Source organism: Drosophila erecta, unplaced genomic scaffold, assembly GCF_003286155.1.
Source record: "Drosophila erecta strain 14021-0224.00,06,07 unplaced genomic scaffold, DereRS2 tig00000000-arrow-pilon, whole genome shotgun sequence".
Taxonomy (NCBI): domain Eukaryota; kingdom Metazoa; phylum Arthropoda; class Insecta; order Diptera; family Drosophilidae; genus Drosophila; species Drosophila erecta.
Window position 1 is genome coordinate 15,499,174 of NW_020825194.1, and position 19,352 is coordinate 15,518,525.

Below are 19,352 nucleotides of genomic sequence, written 5' to 3' on the forward strand. Positions count from 1 at the left end.
GGAGCAGTTAATAATCTAAAATCTTTAATTTTTTAATTACAAAATTATTAAACGTTAGTTAGACTACAAAAAACTTAGTAGCTAGGTAATTTTAATTGCTTCATTTAGCGACATTTTGTGCAACACAGATGTCAGCACTGTCCTGCCTCCTGCGGAGGCTCACCCATCCGGAGTGGTGTCCTGCAATCGCCGCCTGTACATCATCCGCTGGTCTATCTGCTCGTCCTCCTCCGCTGGCTCGTCTTTCCTTCCTTCCTTCCGTTTCATTGCCAGCCGCGCATCCTTCCGCATGATGACACTGTTTTTGGCGGCCACCATGACCGCCGTTGCCAGTTGCCAGTTGCCAGTTGCCCATCCCTTCGATGCCCAGTCCCTTACCCATTCCCAGCCCTGTTCCTGTAGCCAGGCCCTTGCCATTTTCCGCATCTCCCATTTTCCCGGTTTGCGCAGCCTGCCGGTTTCGGTCCCAAGTCCCAGCCGCGGTCCTGGCCTCATTTAACTTGTAATTACGCTTGAGCAAAAATCAAAGTGGCTCAAGTTGCCAGCGAACCCCCGGAAAACTCCATCTGCCGCGCTTGACACCAGCGATTTTCGCCCGCCTCCCGCCTCCCGCCTCTCGCTTCTCGCTTCTCGGCTTAGCACGTGCCCACGGCTTTGCTTTTTTGCCCCTTTTTCTCAGCCACGTCACTTGGATGGCCAAAGGCATATTGAACCACAGTTGGGGGTATTGATTGGTTAGATGGCACAGGTTAGGATCGTACAAAATTCTGAATTACTTCTAAATTGAATGAGGTCATACAAAGCTCTTGGAAATGTGTTTATTTAAAATGTCGGAGCAGTTTGTGCATTAAATTCGTTTTAACACATTTTTGGAGCTTTAGTAATGGTAGTAATCAGAAAATGAAACTTTTATAAAAATATGTATATAACATATATAGTTGTCCACTAGTGAATTAAAATTATATTAGTAATAGCTAATCTCAGTCACTTTATAGTCGATCACCCTTTCAAAGCTAACCATCTTCCTTATTTTTTGGTTGCTTTTTGTTGGCCGCCAATTTGAGCAGCATGAAATATTTAAAGTCTCGCTTGACTCTGATTATTACAGTTGTAGCTACGCTACCCCTTTTTTTGTGCGCTGGGAAATCAGCTCCCACAAGTCACGACCCCTTTTTTACCCGGCTTCAATTCCTCTGCCTCCGCAGCGCAAGTTCCCACGCCTATGACAGCTTTTCATTTAGCAGATGCCGGCGACTTTGGCTTGTGTTACATATTTTTTCATTTTTCCCGCAGAATTATGAGCCAAACCTTTTTCCCGCATTTCGGTACTTTTTGTTTTCGCCGATTTCCTGTGCGACTTTCACGCACTTCCGTTTTGAGACCTTTGCGATCTCAAGGGGAATTTCCATGTTCGGAGAGCCGTGTGGAACCAAAATGATGTGCTGATTTGCGCTTCGGCTTTTAGTACATAATTTATAGGAGAGGTTGGGCATAAACAGCTTAAATTATGTGACTGCCAAAGAATGGTCTTTAAAATTAAACAAGGAAACGGTGGAATAAAGTGGTTTTGGCATACAGTAACGTTGCATAAAAAGTAAGATAATAAGTAGAATATACATCAACTTGTCGGCTTAAATGTAGTTTCTACTCTTTTCTTTATTTGGCTACCAGCTTGAATTTAGCAGTTATGTAGCCAAAGTTAGCTTTGAAGTAAGTTGTCGAAAATCTGAATGGTAATCTGGCACAACAAAACCGTTCGTAACCCTTTTCAATGGCAAACAAATCAGTTCGACCATCGTACAAGGAAGTTTCATTTACCATGATTCGGATGGGACTGGACGTCTCGTACTGCCATATCGACAGATTCATTGTGGCTTTTCATGAATGTGCACTGAAACAAAATGAGGTTTTCGAAACAAATTTTAAGTAAAATAATTCCGTTGAATTAAGAATGTGGCCATTCACTTCAAAACCTATAATTATTAATTTAAAGCTGCTGAAAGTATATTCAAATTTAATGTATGTATTGAAAAAAGCGAATTAATGATTTAATTTATTTTTCAGTGAATATGATTGGATGCCGGACGTAGTGAAACTCTTTCAGAACGGACTACTGCTATCTGCCGGTAAACATGGCTTAAGCCGCAAATAATCACAAACGCTTATATTTGCGCACAAGCACAGTGGCCCACTCATTTGGCCAAAGTCCCGGGAACCTGAAACGGGGACACCGAGGAGCACCGAACAACGACCATCCAGCAGTCCCATTCAAGCCCGACCGCAATATCAACACATTTGGATTTTAGCCATAATGAAGTTGCTAACTTCTGAAGTGCGCCGGCAATGGCAGTAGAAGTACGAGCCACGACTAAGACCAAAACATAATCAAAACCGAATTATGTGCTTTAAATGCGTCCAAGTCGTTGTCTGCGTGCCATCCCATCACATCCCATCCCATCCCATCCCATTCCAACCCCTTGGCCATTTTCCCATTTTCCCCCGTCGTAGAAAGCATTCAAACTATCATTTTCCTACTTAGGAGAATGTGTGCCGACAGTCGCCAACAGTCTGCCCCTCTCACATGCATATAGTAATTAGAAAAGAAAAGAGTTGGTTGGAAAGAAAAGCAATTAGTGTCTCTCTCAATTTCTATGCGCATAGTTTCACAATCTTCAGTTAGTATATGCGGCTGGTTCCCAGCTCATCATCATCATCGTCTTGGTTCGAAGGGATTTTCTTTCCCATTCGGACCGTCTCTGCTTATTCGGTTACTTGGTGACTGACCCTATTTTCCTGATACTCCGAATGCGAGTATCCTAGAAGTGATTAAGCGCATTTGTGCTCTCCATGCAAACACACACACTCACACAAACAGACTGGTGAAGTTATTAGGAATAGCACACTGAAGGAAGTCTCAAGGGTTAATATATCAATATTGACCCCACTATTCAGTTCAAGAGCTCATATTTGAATAATTGTCGTTTAAGTTTAAACTCCATATAAGATTAAATTAATTGTCGTATTAAGATAGATTAAGTTTGTTATATTTTCTACACTGAACTCGTAAATCCCCAATCTTAAACATTTTTGAATCATTCGATGTGCATATTTTCCTCAGTAATTGATTCGTTCGCACAGTGCATCCCGCTTAAGAGCCATCGGAAGTCTATCTCCAGTTTATTGGTGGCGCCAAACGAGAAGAGACGATCAACACGACGTATACGTACTGGGCGGCGACCCATTAATGGCCCTTCGATGTATGTTTTGTGATGAAAACGAAAACAATTAACACCGAATGATGAAACGAGCTGTGGTCATGGCTGGTCAAGAAAATAGAACCGGATAGGCATATATACAAATCCACACATATATATATATATACGAATCACCAAGGGACAAGGGGGACTGGGTAAACTACGCAAAAGTTGAGAAGTGTTAAAGGCAGGCAAAGTTTTTTCATCAACGAAAACATTTTCCGAGCAATGGCGATGGCGATGGAGATGGCGAGTAGTTTCCCGGTCAAGCGTGGTCCGGGGCTTTTCTGTTAGTTTGATGGACGCATTTGCCGGCGGGACGAAGGACGAAGGACATGGACAACTGACGGACATCCGGACAACGGACAGCGGGCAGCGGACGGAAGGAAGCCAAGAAACTTTGATGGGCGGCGGTTGGGCGGTATAGGTAAACAGCAACAAAGTAAATATCAAGTTAACGCCTGCGGCTCTGCACTTGGCCAACTGGTGAAAACTAAAAGCGGAAACGGAAGTTTGCCATCGAACGGCGAATTTTGTGCGTGCGCTGCGCATTTCCAATACCAATATCAATTCGAATGTAAATTCGCATTCCTATTTGTTTTTTGCAGCTCACTGGCTACCTTTCCCTTGACTTTGTCTGGGACCAAAGCAAATAATGGCTGAGATTCCATTTCGCCTCCAAGATTCTATATATCAAAGTGCTCGGCGACTGATATATCATTCGCTGGTTTCCCGTGGGGGCAACTTGGCCTTTGTTTTTGGCTTTCAGTTGTTTCCATGTCCTTTGCCGCTCTAATGTCCTACTGCACATGTACATATATATTTAAATATGTGTGCTGTCGCACAGCGGATTCTCACGAGTGTACGAGGATATGTACAAGCAAAACTATTTTCCGGTCTTTCCCTTCAAATTTTTGTGAGTATACACTCTCTTTAAAAGGTATCTTATTTTGTTTGTAGGTTTATAAAATTTTTCCTCGATGGTTTGTCTCTTAATAGCTCCAGTCATTAAAATATTTTGTATATTTAAAAAGTAATTTATTATATTTAAGGTGATCTCATGGAAAGAAAGCTGGCTGGAAAGCTGGTACATTGCAAAAAATTGTAAAACAAGTTAAAATAAACACCAAATTGTCTTTACAAATTATTCTCTTTATGGAAATGCAATTCCCGCAACTACAACTCCATGCAATAATGAAGTATTTTTAAAAACAGTAAACCTTTTTCAGTGAAAAAGAATAACCGTTTTGTAAACTCATTTATACACTTTTAGTTTCCTCAACGAACGAAAAGAGCATGTTTCATTCAGCACAGCGAAAATGGATTACATGAATTTTTCTAATTGAAAAAACTGCGCGGAAAACTTTGTTTGACATTTATTGCCGTAGGCCAAACATTTTTAGTTTTTCATACTGTCTACCGACCAGAGTCTTCGCTCACAGCGTTTCAACAAAATTAAAGAAGTTTTGCGTTGGCAATTTGTTCCCATTTTCCAGCCCTGTCTATGTCATTTGATGCCCTGCACACGAAAAAGTATGAAAGAAGACCGAAACCAAAAAGTGAACAGAGAATATATTTTGCATTTCAGCCAACTGAAGCGGAATGCGAAGCCATCATCGCGTAGGACCAAATATTTGACATTGGAGAACACAACAGGCTCATGAATATTCAATTGCAGAATGCGATTGTCATTGCAAGTGTGCAGTGATAAAGAAGCTCGAAGGCAACTTGGACCCACGAAAAATATTATTTCAGAAATGGCTTTGCAGAGGACAACAACTAATGGTTCTGTTGAATGTATTTTGTAGCTATTTTTCCCAAATTTGTTCTACAGTTAGTCTAAAGTATCGTATTTTGATGCAAGGAGCATGAAAATTGTTGGTCAAATTCTTAAAGAATTTTCAGCTTAATGGCACCCCGAAATGCCCCACATAACTGCACTCCACTGGCCAAGGCAACAGGACGTATTTTTAATTTCATTTTTCCAGCAACGCAGTTGGGTCAATTTCCCCATTTTCCGCCCAGCTCTTGGCCATGCGGTGGCGCCCTCTGTCGGTGCTAATATGAAGCGTTACATGGTCCGCCTCCGTTCAGGAAAATGCCTTCCCTCGTTCTAAGTATGCAACAATAACAATATTTAAAGGTATCTGCCAATTTATTTTAATGGCCGCAATTAAAGTTAATTACTCGCGTAGACAAAACGTGCAAAAGCCAAGGCGCTGACAACACGAAAGGGGGCGGGGCTAGCGAGAAAAGCGGAAAAGCGGAAAACAGGCGACAGCTAGGTGCTCCAGCATCTTTTTCCTGGTACTGGCAGCGCCCAATTAGGCATAATACGCTCGACTTGGCCGGGTGTCGTTGCTCGGCTAAAACTTTGCGGCCTCCCTCCTTCACTTCTTCAGATTTCATTTACAAACCCACAGTGGCAGCCCCGCCCCCTTTCGATTTGCCATGGACCGTGTTTAATTTTCCTAATGATATTATTGCAGTTGACCCTATTAGAATTTGACTGCGGCAAATGACTCAAAATGAATATTTAGTTTCAGGAGGAGTGCGAGTTTAAGCGCCTGCCTAATTGCCTGAAATGTGATATGGTTACTCAGCCGAAGAGGCTCGATCAATTAATTTCGGTGGCTAAGCCTTGAAGATATAGAGGGCTAAGCCTTCTGGTCGCGGTTAATTGACAGAGGGACGTCTGAATCAGAAAAGAAAGCAAAGCCTCTGAAGCCTCTAATGGCCATTTTCCCATGGAAAATTTCCCACACCCAGTCCACATCAATTTTTACTCATTTACTTTGTGGCTGTCGCCAGTTCCATCAGCGCAAAATAACGAAATGCTAAGTGGAAAGCCAAACGCAAAGTGCCACAACGCACTGAAAAATGATGCAAACAAATAAGAAATAAATACATTCATCACTATGATACCCTGGAAATAATTATAAATTAATGTTAATTAACGCATTGGATCCATAGCATAGATAACTTAAAAACTATAATTAATCAAATAATTTCAGCGACTTAATTATTGTTAAATTGTTCAAGCACTGCGATAAAAATCAAGGCAATAATTAATATTCAAAAATAAAACTAATTATAATTCAACGTTAATAAATCGTGAAAAGAATAGCCATAAAAGTACGACTTTCGATACTTTCTGACATGTTAAATTCAATTAAATATACCTCAATTTCCTAGCACTTGGAAAAGCGTCAGGAACGTGTTTACTTGCAGGAAAACGTACTAAATGGAAATTGTTTTCTGCGGCTGCCTTGGCCATCGGCAACATAATTTCATTCCTCTTGCCACAGTCGCACAAACGACAAACACTTGAGAACAATAGTTGCCAGGGGAGCAGATAAGCAGGATAAGAGGTGCGGTCGAATACGGCTCCAACTGCAACCACAACAATAATGACTTTATGAAAAAATGATTATCCTGCCGTGCTGTCTGCAGTGCCAGCTGAACGTTCCACGGTTTCAGTCCTCGGTCTTTGGTCTTCTGTCTCAGCGATGCTAAGCAGCCGGGTCTGGCGAACTCTATTAAAGGGAGATAAATGAATTTGGCTAGAGATGGCCAAGAAGATAGGTTAAACAGACAGGTAAAAGCATCCGAAGACGGAATAAACTTGTTATTACTATTCTGGAAACAGCCTCAGGTAAAACGAACTGCAATATAGTAAACAAACTAAACATTATCATTTAATAAGATTACTCTACAAACCCGTCCCAGCATAATACAAAACGTATTAATAAACGAAATTAACTTCCTAACTAATTTATTAGTTAAATTCTACGAAGAGCAAGCCCGAAACCAATACTTTCTACCATCACTAGCCATCTTTCGATTGGTTTTGCTTTGCGGCAAATAAGCAGAAAATCGTTTGCCAAAAATATTGTCAGCCACGGAAATGGAAATGACCAGGCCCAGACTCGAGACTAGAGACTCCTGGTGCAAAATCATGTTAGCACCCAAATGGGTCTCTAACCCAGACGGTGGCATCATGCCGCCTGATCCCCCCAAAATCGCCCGCCTTTATCCGAGAAAATTCTGCTGTTTACGCAAGATGACAAAAGAGCCGAGCGATGAGGAGGTGGAGAAGGAGGAGGAGGAGGAGGAGGAGCTGCTGCAGCTGAGGGGTAAATAGGTTTGCTCTATAAGTTCACCGTTAGATATATGGTAATGGCCTCGGTGGACATAGAAAACCGTTTTCACTGCGTAACTTGGCCAGCCACTTTTCCAGCGATATCTTTGGGTTGTCATCAAAAAGCCAGCGACTGCCAGACAAGGTTCTAAGAACTGGGCAGTCGGGGATTGGGTGGCTCGGTTTTTGGTTTTCAGCCAAATTACTCGAAACTGTTTTAGATCGCAGGAAAGGAATGGGTAGGTGAACCTGATTTGGAATTGAAATGAACAAAACTAAGAATTTTAACTTTTGCATCGCTAGCAAAATTCAAATGAACGCCGAAAGAGGATACTCAAAAACCAATCGCATCTACAGTTTCCATACAATTCGGTTTATTCATGTTTTATTACAGCATCGGCAATAAGTATAGAATCAGTTATTTTGTCCACATTCCAGTTCTAGTTCTAATTTTATAGCAGATACAGAAGCTTACTCAACTAAACTATAGCGCTGGCTGCAGGGACATCTGCTATCTATAGGTTAACAATCTTAACCTATACCTTTTTATTACTTTTACTTCATTTTATTATGAAGCACAATTTACATAAATATCCTCACAAATGCTTCTAAACTATTCGGCAGTAATGCCGTTATTAATAACTGTCGGTCGACTGTTCTGTTTCCTAATGAAGTACTGAGCTCCATGGAAATAATTCCTTATTAAAAGTTTAATGCACTTTTCCATATTGTGCTCAACAAAGGGCTTCCCAGATTTTCCCTTTTTACTTCTAAACCAATTCAGCAAAGTGGGCATTTTAATCTGTGTCTCTGCGAAAGCCGGGCAAATTTATGGCAGAGGAGTTTGGGGGAAGGATTCAAGTGGACAATGCATTTGACCCACTCACAGGGTGGTAAATAAAATAAATAAACTGCAATTGCTGGGCAAAGAGTTTTTAGAAAGCAGAAAATCAGAAGCGTTTCCACAAAATGGACAAAAATATAATTTCAAAATGGGATGGCATCGAATAAACGAAGCGATGACTTACATAAACATTTGGACAAGCTAACAGCAAAGCAGAGTAAACAAAAATGACACAACACATAAAAATGCTCACCCATACACGCAGAGAAAAGGGGGGAGATGGGTCAGCTGGCAACTTAAACGAGCATCCGAAAGGATTTTGTGTACAATTTCCGTTTTATGACTCTCCAGAGTGGCAATAAATCTCACACAAAACTATTTCCGTTGCATTCGAGCTGCTGCTTAGCCCTCTCACATGCAACCAAGGATCGGGCTGAAAAGGAGGAAAAGCTCGGCGGATAAGGGATGGGCGGCAGAATGGATAGTGCAGCACATTATCTTGTGCGCAAATCCGAAAAATCCGAAAAATCCGAATGCATTCGCTATAAATGGCGGTCGTCTGGCTGCGGCTTTCATTTTTGGCCCTTGTCCCCTGCCTCCTGCCAAATCCCACGGTCTCGGGTCATTGTCGGCCACCAAAACGGCTCAAACCCCTTCCAAATCCTTCTTTCAACTGCTTATGACTCGTCTGGGTCGCGTGTTTTGTTTGGCCCATGGCACGTACTCGCAGGACTCCGCACACTGTAAAAAATGGCGAGGTAGAGAGTTAGTTTGATATCTTTGAGTATTATTAAAGGTTTTTTAGGCGCGCAAGATCTTGGGAGCTATTGATTTCAATTATTTTGGCTGGTAAATTAATTCTTAGTGATCTTAAACTTTTAGTGTATCAGTCGCACATACTTTTTAGCCAGCCAGCTTTACCAACTATTTCCGCCGGTTGTCTTTGAGCTGAGTGCGCTTTTAGTGCGGCATCCGCTACGGCTACGCCCATCGAAAATTATGAAATACTTGCACCGAATCAAAGATATAATAATAATAGGGAATAAAAAAATAAAAAGAGATTTGCAAGTCAATTTGTCAAGCACTAAGAGAGATTTGCCGGCGTGTCCTTTGTCCTCGTCATTAGGGCCAAAGTCACGATTCGTCTTTATTGAAAGCACTTTAATTTAATGTGCGTGGATTTTGCCTATCCCATTGCGCTCCCTTAACTCCGTGATTCCCCTTTTAAGCATAATTTTGCATAATCCTTTGGCGTATGAAGTTTGCTTTTTCTGATGTTGCTGTTGCTATTGCTGTTTCTCTTCGTACTTTTTCAGGCTGCACCAAGGGGCGTATACGTAACATGTAATTTCATTGCATTTGCATGTTTTATAAGACACGGCGCACCATTCCGTTTTCTCTAACATAATCTATCCTGTTTTCCCGCACCCAGTGAACGAAATATTTCTTTAAGGGGATTTTCGCTTCTATTTTGCCGGCTCAGGCAAAGTTTTATTGACAGTAAACGTGGGCGATCCGAAACTAAAAGTTTTTGCCAGCTCTGGGGATTTCTGTGCTCTGCGCTTTGTGGGCCACACATGACCGAGAAGCTGAGATTCATAAAACAAAAGCGAGCAACGCTTCAAAAATCGAAAACATTTTGTTTGCAAGTGTTTAAAACCGAACTTTTACACGTGTCCAGCATGCGAGTTGCACAATCGAATGTGTGTGTGTATGTGCCAGCTATAAAATGCCTCGCATTAGGACGTCTGCAAATACTTGAGAGCATTTCTCGCATTTGCTTATTGTTGGCCAAATATAACTTTATCCGAATTGGCTAAAAACTTTGCAACACGTGTTACGGCATGTGCCCCGAGCATCGAGTAAGCCATTTTTCGAGAGTATAACATCGCATAGATTGGGCCATAAGTGGCAGCAGTTAAGTCAAGTTGGATTTTGATATTAAACGAGTGGTATGTGTATATTTTTTGAATACACTGAGAAAACCGCTTCACTGCAAAAGAACCAAAGTTTGAGGAAAACGAATTTTTTACGTTCTATCACGTTCAATGATAAACGAAATTTGTAAATATTTTCTGATATTCAGTACTTTCCCCTTCAATATATTGGTATGAAATGTTGCTAAACTTGTTAGATATCTCAGCAGCTTTAAGACAAATGCAAACGTTTTTCATATATGTGATATTTTTCATTTTCGTTAAATTCCTGAGCATACAAAACTATATGTAAAATGAAAAATGGCAGGAATTTAAAACCACTAACGAGTTCAATCCCAGTCATCCATAGCTGCCAAAATGTCTAAAACATCTAATTAGGCTACTCCATAAAATGCAGATGAGCAGGGAAATGGAGAACCAGATGAGTAGACAGGTGACAGAAGCGACCAAAACTATGCTGGCAAATATGGGAGTTCATTAGACGACGTAAACAGACTTTTTAGCCAACGTTTTCGTTTCACTGGCACTGTCGCCAGCGCTGCGTATACGTAATTTATGTTGCAGGTGCCTGCTCGGCTGCTAAACGAAATGCTAATGCGGTAAACTGATTGCAAAAAACATTTTAATTAGCACGAAAATCATTGTAACTCGTTAACGCCAGTTTCGTTTGCCTCCCCGCGATCCACCCAACGACGTGTACCCGAGGAAAAACAACTACATGAGCTGCCTGCAAAAAGGAGTTGAGCATGGCCAACAACGGGTAAGTAGAGATGCCTAAAATGTGGCTAAAATGAGTGCCTGGCACCTCAGCATCAATATGGGAAAAGGCAAGGAGCTCAGTACATTTAAATTAAAAACTTGTATATTTTATTACTGCCATTATGTTTTAATTTATTAATTAACCGGATATTTTTATGTATGTGTGCTATGCATCAGTCTTTCAGCAACTGTAAAAGTTATAGAAGTAACCTTAAAAATATCCATCCCTTTCGAAATTGCGACTCCTTGCGAGCAAAAAGCTCTTTGCATTTCTCCACATTTTTCTGCAGAACCGGACTGGCCGCTGATGAAGAGATAATATTGTGATCACGTTCGGCAACCTGCTGAAATGCAAATACTTCCTTTTGCTCCTTGGCCGGTCGAACCGTGCATGTAATGCGAGTTGCGCTAATGAAACGTTCATTAATCATACGCCACTTGGCAGTGGTTGGAATAATTTTGGACGCGGGGAAAGGGATCAAGTTAGTTAGCAAAACCGGCTATGTAGCCAGGTATGCGCCTTCAAATCTGACAATGCCAAGTGCCAACTGCCAACACGAGGCACACACGGAGGCCAGAGGCCGCCAGATCTAGAAGCAGGAAGCTGCACTAAGACAAAATTCAATAATAAAGCAAAGTTTATTGTATTCTATTTTTACACAATTGAACAATTAAAAGAAAACTTTTGAACCCATTTGTATAAATAGTATAATTGCAGCTTTTCAGACAGTTTATTTTGTATTTAACTTTGGATTCATTTGATATTCCGAAATTTTTGCGTGTGTATCTGCGGGCATTAGTGTGAGTGTTCCAGGTAGTTAGTTAATTAATATTCCCGTTGCCGCACGTTTCATGTTTGCATTAATTTGGCAGGTAACTTGTCAACATTGTTGTTGTTGCCGCTGTTGGCCCTTTTGGCCTGATGAGGATGTCGGTGATGCTGGGCTTTGTCTAACAAGCTGCACACACAGATACCCCCTCACACGTCGATAGACAGGCACACAGACACACACACACACACACACACCCACAGATAGGCATTCAAGGAGACACGCGCACACGCTTGCCGAGCTGCTAAATGTATGTTCTTGGCTTGTAATTAGCAAAGATCGAAGTGATTTAATTACTTGGGCAAACTTTTAACATTGTCTACATGGCATACAAAAACTTAGCTGCATAATCAGGCCGATATGTTTGCCGAGCTGTTATCAATATCACTGGATATTAAGCCTTGTTTACCCGGCTTATAATCAGATGTGGTATTCTTATCATCGATGCGAAATGACTGTAATTAGAGTTTACCAATTGCCTTCGTCAGCGCTCTAATAAGCCTCTAATTAAGCACTCGAGCGGGCTCAGAAGTCGCACAAGTTTTTTTTGGGGCGGTAAGGGTTCATTTCGGGGATGGGTTTTCAAATGTATAAAAAATCGGGACCAACTAACTCATGTCATGATCTTTTCTATTCCTGATTTTGCATATTTCTTAAATGTTCGTATTTGTGCTGATAATAAGGATGTTGTATACCAAAATCAAAGCTATTACTTCTATTCAGATTCGTATGAAATTCGAATGAATGAATGAAGCGCTTTGTCAGCTTTTCCAACATTACAGTCGTATAAACCCAGTAACAGCCGCCGACCCATACAAACACGAGCTAATCAGGCTTATTTGTTCTGACTGAGTTGGCTGGCCTGACTTTTTGCCAAACTGGCTTTTATTAAAAGCGACAAAAACACACAGCTAACGATTGCGCATACGCCGCGTATGCCGCCCGAGCACCAAAACCGTATTCTAAACCCAACTCTGTGCCCGTTCAGGGAGTGTTACGCCGTGCTTTGCGGCTTCGCATGTACAAGTAATCTAATTAGTTTTATGCTAATTAGCACGCGGCTTTAATTTAATAAATTATTATAGCGCATTATTTGGCCAAAACTACACGCAACTGGAGTGGCGAAGAGGGTTTGGGTATTGGAATGTTTACGGCTCGACTGATTTGCGTTGTCATTTCGCAAATCGGTGAATAAAGCCAAAGATTAGGTTAGTTAAAGCGGCTTAAGGCCCAAATCCACTAATACGAAGTGTCATTGCTGAATATTTTCGAAAATATTTTTGCTTTCCTTTATTGATTTTTAAATGATACAACAAGAATTAGATATTAACATTACTAGTAAATATAATTGAAACATTGGCTTGGCTTTTAGTTGTTATTACATGTGCGCAATTAATCAACGTATCAAGCTTAAGAGACGGCAATTGGACGTTAAACATTAAATCTGTAAAGGAACACAATCTAGAGTTTGTAGGCTTGTCTCATCATAAGATCGAAATAAGCGTCGTTGTCGATCGAAGCGCTAATCGTGGCATAGTAGTTGATAAACTCCTCCTTGGTCACGATGCCATCCGGATTTGGAGCACCCACCTCGAAGTTTTTCAGGAATTGCGTGAATATCTGGGCTTCCGTCATCTCGCCACTTAAATATTTCGGATGGTCGCGCACCGAGTATACATTTTTCAAATCGGCAACAGTAATTTGGCCATCGCCATTGGCATCCATCTTGTCGAAGGCCTTTTCGATTATACCAACACGTGAGTTATTCATTGGAGGCTAAAGACAGAGATATTTTCATAAAAAGGGTGCTTTGCATCAAATATCAATTTTACTTACACGCAATTTTACCAGGAATTCTGTCATATTAATGTTGCCACTTCCATCTGTGTCGAAGCTGTGAAATAAATTAAACATAATACCCATTGACTTTGTAGTGACTTATAACCTAAGTCGTTCTTCTAGGAGTTTATATTCTGATGACTCGGTAATTAATTACAAATTTTTTTCGTTCAACTGTTCAAATGTCGCCATTGGTCATTTTAATTGACGTTGGCAAATACCAACCTGGAGAACATTTCATCGATTTCGGAATCACTCAGGTCCAGACCGATATCCGTGACTCCTTTTTTGAACTCCTCAGGACTGAGAGATTTGCTGCCATCGTCGTCCATCACCCGGAATGATCTGGAAATATAAAACGAAGTCAGAAACGAGAGCCGCACAAAAATAATTCGCAATATGAATGGCAAAATGAAAATATATTCCTATTATTGCCACGGGACAAAGCCAGCCGGATAAGAATATGCCATTGATAGATACTCACAGAAGTGGGCGGCAGAGGGAGTGGGAGTGGAAGCTCATTCAGCTATGCATTCGATGCATTGAATTTTCCGGCTGGCAAACAAACAAATTGCATAAATACAAATGAAAATGCGCGCTCACGAGGACGAGGCCAATAGGCACAGCCACCATCCGACCGACAAGCCAACAAACAAACAAATGCACATACCGTACATATGTTGCAGATGCGAGGATTTTGTACAAAATGTCTATATATTCAAAACGGGAAATTGTTAGCAGACAGCCGGGCGGGAAAAACAGGTGGAGGCTGGAGGTTTTGGGCGGTGGGCGGTGGGCCGTACAGGTGGACGCGGTTTAGCTGTACTCTGCTCCGCTGCCAGCTCAAATTGAAATAAAAACTAACAGTGGGCTGAGTCAAACACAGTGGGGATTGTGGAAAAGGGGCGTGGCAGGTCGTTATACTGGAAGAAAAAGTCATTTCTATACGCAACGAAATATTATTTTAGATCTACGTTTATTTATTGCTATCTAAGTTTTCAAATGAAGACTTAAAAAAAAATGTAAATATAAATTTCTTAACCGATTCATTTAGTGAGCCTCCTGATTCTTGTATTTTTTCGAGTGCGGCTTTGCTCGACAGCAACTACAGAAATCCAATTATGTTTGTTTGCATTCAGTCAGCGATTTTTGCCACTCCCCCTCGGGCACCCTCTTCCTCAGTCTTCCAGCGAGCTTCATAGTTATAGTTTTTCTATTTTCCCCTTTTTCCTGCCCGGCCTGCACACACTTGAAAGCGCTTTCGAGAATGTTAGTTCAACATGCACTCGAACTCTCGGCATGCTCGTATTTACATGCGCCTAGCTGAGCCCGAACTTAACATCATCATCAGGAGCAGCGGTAGCAGAAAAAGCCGGCAAAGTTTCAGTTTCATTTGCCATATTTCCTGCCCAGCTCCGACCATCTTCACCTTCCCTTTTTCTGGCTATATGTTCTCTATTCCGTCACTTGTGAGACCCTCAACGATTTCATCATTTTAATACTGCCCCTCGGGGTTGCAACGCCACACAAGAGGCTCATCTGCATCTCAGGCGAATAATGGGGGAATTCTGCTCACATATCTTGCACCACTTCACATCTCGTAGTTCGCATGTTGCCAAAAAGCTGGATAAATCTTGCACACCTTAGGATGGCAAAAATGGGGAATATCAAAGCTTTATAAATTTAATACATAACCATTTTTAATAAATAGGAAATTCGTATGTAATAACAAAGGTGTTAGGAACGCTTTTTGGAAAACCTATTGAAAAAAACAATAAAAACTAATTATACCCCTTGCTGGACAGCAATAGATAAAAATTCTGGAATATTATTAATTAAATAGTCGTAATTTGAACGACTATCAAGGCCGATTAAATATTTGGTCAGTTGAATACCGTTTTTAGAATTCAGAATTACCGCTTGGTTTACCGAAAATATATGCAGATAAGAAACAAATAGCAAACAAATCCACTTGTGGGTGAATCCTTCGTATGAAGCCTCCTGTATCTGAAACACACACAACTGGAGCACCATTATGCAAACAGTCAGCCCCACCTAAGCCTAAGCTCCTGATTCTTTGCCAAGTTAGTTCATTGAAGTGGTGGGAATCGGGGGTAAGGGGTTAGTCGTTAAAGCCAGCTTACCTGGACAGGCCCAAGATGCCGGTGGCACCGCGACTGAAGCACTGCAGGCGCAATTTGTAAATTGGATCCTTGTCCAACCCGTTGGCCAACTCGCGTTTGGCCAGATTCTTCAGCTCGGCCTCCTTGCTGTAGGCGTTTTCACGATGCATCTGCGAAAAATACACGCACATATTGAAATCAAACTATAGTGGTAACAAAGCACACCCTTTGAAGTTATCTGAAGTAAAATCAAAGACGGTCCTTGGCCTACCTGTAGTCAAATAAGGTACAGATCAAAAATGGTTTTGGTGTGGAACAAGCTTATGCTGTCTTCCCTCTTCCAAACTTAAATTAATATCACCTTTCTACAGATAAAAAATAATAGTACCCAAAATGTTTTAAAATAGCCCTATTTTTATTTACATAGCCCCAAACTCAAGTACGCCCAAAAATATATTTGCTTGCAAAATGCAAAGCAATATTAAATGATTAGATACTGACTGAGATTTGAATATTATACGAACAACGTTTTTCATTCCTTCATTTATATTTGTGTGTAGTTAATTAACATTCAAGATTCCTTTGTTGTTCTAAGCTTCCTTATAACCTGTCAATTGCCTGTGGGCGATTTACAGAAATTTGTTTGATATTTAATTTCTGTCTTTACGCCGCTACAATAATTGTCAGCTCGGCAAATATTTTTCTGGCCGGAAAATTAGATAGGCCATGATTGCCAGGCAGCAACAGCTATAGCCGAGGGCTATTATACCCGGAATTGATTTACTTTAGCTCAAAGGCGTCTAATTACACCAGAAGGTAGTATGTATAGTCGTCGAACGTTGTCTCTAAGAAACCAAAAGCCGCTAGTAATTTATCTAGATGATTTAAATTTTAAATTAATTTGTTCAACTTATCAGTCACTTATGGCGCACTCCCTGCACGGTTCAATGGCATTGAAAGGTTTGCCAGCAATTCCGTATCTTAAATATAACTCTAAGTCAAACAGAACTTTGTAAAATTAATACCAGTTTTCAGGCCAATGAAGGCATTACTTTAGGCAAATTTCTGCTATAAATACTGTTGCCACAATCAAAGAAGCATGCACTAAAGAATAAATGAGAAATTGCCTAAAAACAGTTGTTTAGGTCTCATATAATAATAGGCTTCATATGTTTCATGGAATGAAAAATAATGAGGTGCCATATTTTAAAGATGTTTGAATAAAACCAAATAATACCCCTTGCAAACTCTGAAATATGAAGAAATTGTTTCCAGTGTGAATGGATAGCAAAGGGTGGGTCTCGACTCCCACCGGGTGGCACTTGGCTCAATGAACCGTGCAGACTGGAGGTCCAACTAGTTTGATTAGCACTCAATTTGGTGGGCGAGGGTAAGTGTGTGCACTCACCTCAATATTTTACGCGTCAATTCGCAATAATAATAGTTCCATCAACAAATGTACATATATCGAACGAATGTATGCGCGACGAAGACAGGGGCATTGAATTGTAAATACAAGGAAATTTAAGTAGATTTGATTGGCTTATTAATTGAAAAGGTTTCTTGAAGCAAGAAATATTATTATATATTTAAGTTGCGATTTGAGAATATATCGTTGACCTGAGGCAGTAAAATCCCATTTTATGTTGACTCATTGATCAGTTTCGTCATTGCAAGAAGAGAAGTAAACAGACCTTGAACAGCCAAATATTTGCCTTCCAAATCAATAACATTGATTTTGTGATTCAGAAGGCAACCAAATTACGGAATTTCCGCGAAACCTTGAAACCCTTACTGGGAAAAGACTGACGAGGCGGTGAAATTACATCGATTGATGTGATTTGAATAGATGTCATGCAGTCTGAGTAAACAACCATGAAAAGCTTTTATACAAACTTTTTTATATTTATGTAGTATAATTATACAGCCACTCAGAGACCCATTCCCGATGACCCCGTTAGATAGTCAGTTAGACAGTCACGACAAATGCGGCGTGAGTAATGAGCAGAGTCCCAATTAACAACCCCAGGTGGCACTTTAGTGTCCTTAGATGGAACACGCCATTCAGTCACAGGGCACTGGCAAAAAAACACGAAAAACATTCTAGCTTTTGTAGTTCCTGAGATCGAGGCGTTCATACGGACAGACAGACGGACATGGCCAGACTGACTCGGCTATTGATCCTGATTAAGAATATATATACTTTATATGGTCGGAAACGCTTCCTTCTGCCTGTTACATACTTTTCAACGAATCTATTATAGTGTCTATATAGTATATTCAAATTACTTAGTGACCATAATCTTAAAGATAGTTCGAAATTTATAATGCCTTAGTATTGCAGATCGATTTATAATGATTGTAAAACTGTAAAGCTTTCTTAAAGATTGCTTCACGGGTCTTGGCAACATATGTTGCGGGCAACAATGCACCTTTAAGGGCAAACTGCAGCATCCTTGCCGGAAGTCAAGGTCGTCCGTTGTATCGATTTCGCCAGAGCTCTCTCTCTCTCTAATATAATATCGCGCATACGCCACGTATGCAAAAAGTGAAATGCCATCTAACGAGGAGAAAAAAATGGAAAGCCAAAAGGATGAGATGCTAACGAACTGCGATAGAACATGAAAAATAAATTATGGCTTTATTGAGGGTAAGGGTAAACAAAAAGACGATTTAACACGTCAGCAGGACTCTGAGTGCGACCGGGATAATGGCGACACACACTGGATACAGGATATGGAATACAGGAGACTCCCCGAGCAACGCCAGAAAACCTACGCCAAATAAAGCAAATAGGTCACGTTCAAAGACAACATCGATTAACCATAAATTGCGAGTTAAGCAAAAGGAAGCAAGGACAACGTTAAAAGCCATCAGGATGGGCCAGGGCCTGGCTGAGTTTAAGAATGATTTGTGCGTGTCTTTATGACACGAAACGCCAGATTCTGAAACTGTTGCGTATATCCGGAATATAGAGTGCGATGACATGCCTCCTGTTTCGCTAACAAGCAAAGTATCGGCTACTGACAACGCCAGCTGTCGCTCCAAAAAAATATAAAAGATATATACGAGTATGGAGGAAAAAGAATAGCCAGCATAGCAAAAGGAGCGACATGTGCATGAGAAAACTTTCACCATAATTAACAGACATGTCGATTATTTCTTTGCCACACGTTTTACCTTTCCCGGCAGCTGCTGACGCACAGTGTCTATTATTATTTTATTCCAGTTTCAACAGTTTCAACTTTTCACACTACACAATGTCACAGCAATACGGAGTTTTCCACGCACGTGTCGCGTGTGCGGAGCGTTCGCAACGAATGAGGAAAAGCCAGCACCACCACCGGGGCAACCACTCACCCGTTGCAACTGTGGATAGTTTCCGAGCCCACACCCACATACCATCGCCATAAGCGGCGTCCTTACCCAACCGACAAAAAGCACAGAAAAAAAGGAGACGCTTTTTCATTTTGATCTAATCAAACTATTGGGTATCTGGTTGATTTATGATTCCAATACGGACAATTGGATTCTCAATGGTGCATAAAACCAATGAAATAATTAATTAAATGAAATTTAAGGCAAACTCCACATGATAACACGTTGTCTTTACAGTACTTTCATA

General features: G+C 40.9%; 1 protein-coding gene across 2 annotated transcripts; it reads right to left on the bottom strand.

Annotated features, from left to right (window-relative positions):
- Positions 1 to 13,029: 13,029 nt before the first annotated feature.
- Positions 13,030 to 19,093, bottom strand: LOC6553706 (calcyphosin-like protein). 2 transcript variants are annotated; one of them, XM_001980314.3, is made up of 5 exons: positions 18,908 to 19,093; positions 15,749 to 15,897; positions 13,830 to 13,949; positions 13,602 to 13,659; positions 13,030 to 13,541 (listed from the first exon to the last, which is right to left on the bottom strand). In XM_001980314.3, the coding sequence occupies exons 2-5, from the start codon at positions 15,895 to 15,897 to the stop codon at positions 13,227 to 13,229; spliced, it is 642 nt and encodes a 213-aa protein (XP_001980350.2). In that variant the 5' UTR covers positions 18,908 to 19,093; the 3' UTR covers positions 13,030 to 13,226. The 2 variants fall into 2 exon arrangements, with proteins under 2 accessions (XP_001980350.2, XP_026831637.1); XM_026975836.1 differs by lacking the exon at positions 18,908 to 19,093 and adding an exon at positions 17,136 to 17,152 and having other exon boundaries at positions 13,054 to 13,541.
- Positions 19,094 to 19,352: the final 259 nt, after the last annotated feature.

Bases quoted from the DNA above. Each gene is read 5' to 3' on its own strand.
- LOC6553706 (XM_001980314.3), bottom strand. From the start codon at position 15,897: ATGCATCGTGAAAACGCCTACAGCAAGGAGGCCGAGCTGAAGAATCTG. The intron at 13,950-15,748 runs GTAAGCTGGCTT...TTATATTTCCAG, and splicing joins GGCATCTTGGGCCTGTCCAG to ATCATTCCGGGTGATGGACG. The intron at 13,542-13,601 runs GTAAGTAAAATT...CTCTGTCTTTAG, and splicing joins AATTCCTGGTAAAATTGCGT to CCTCCAATGAATAACTCACG.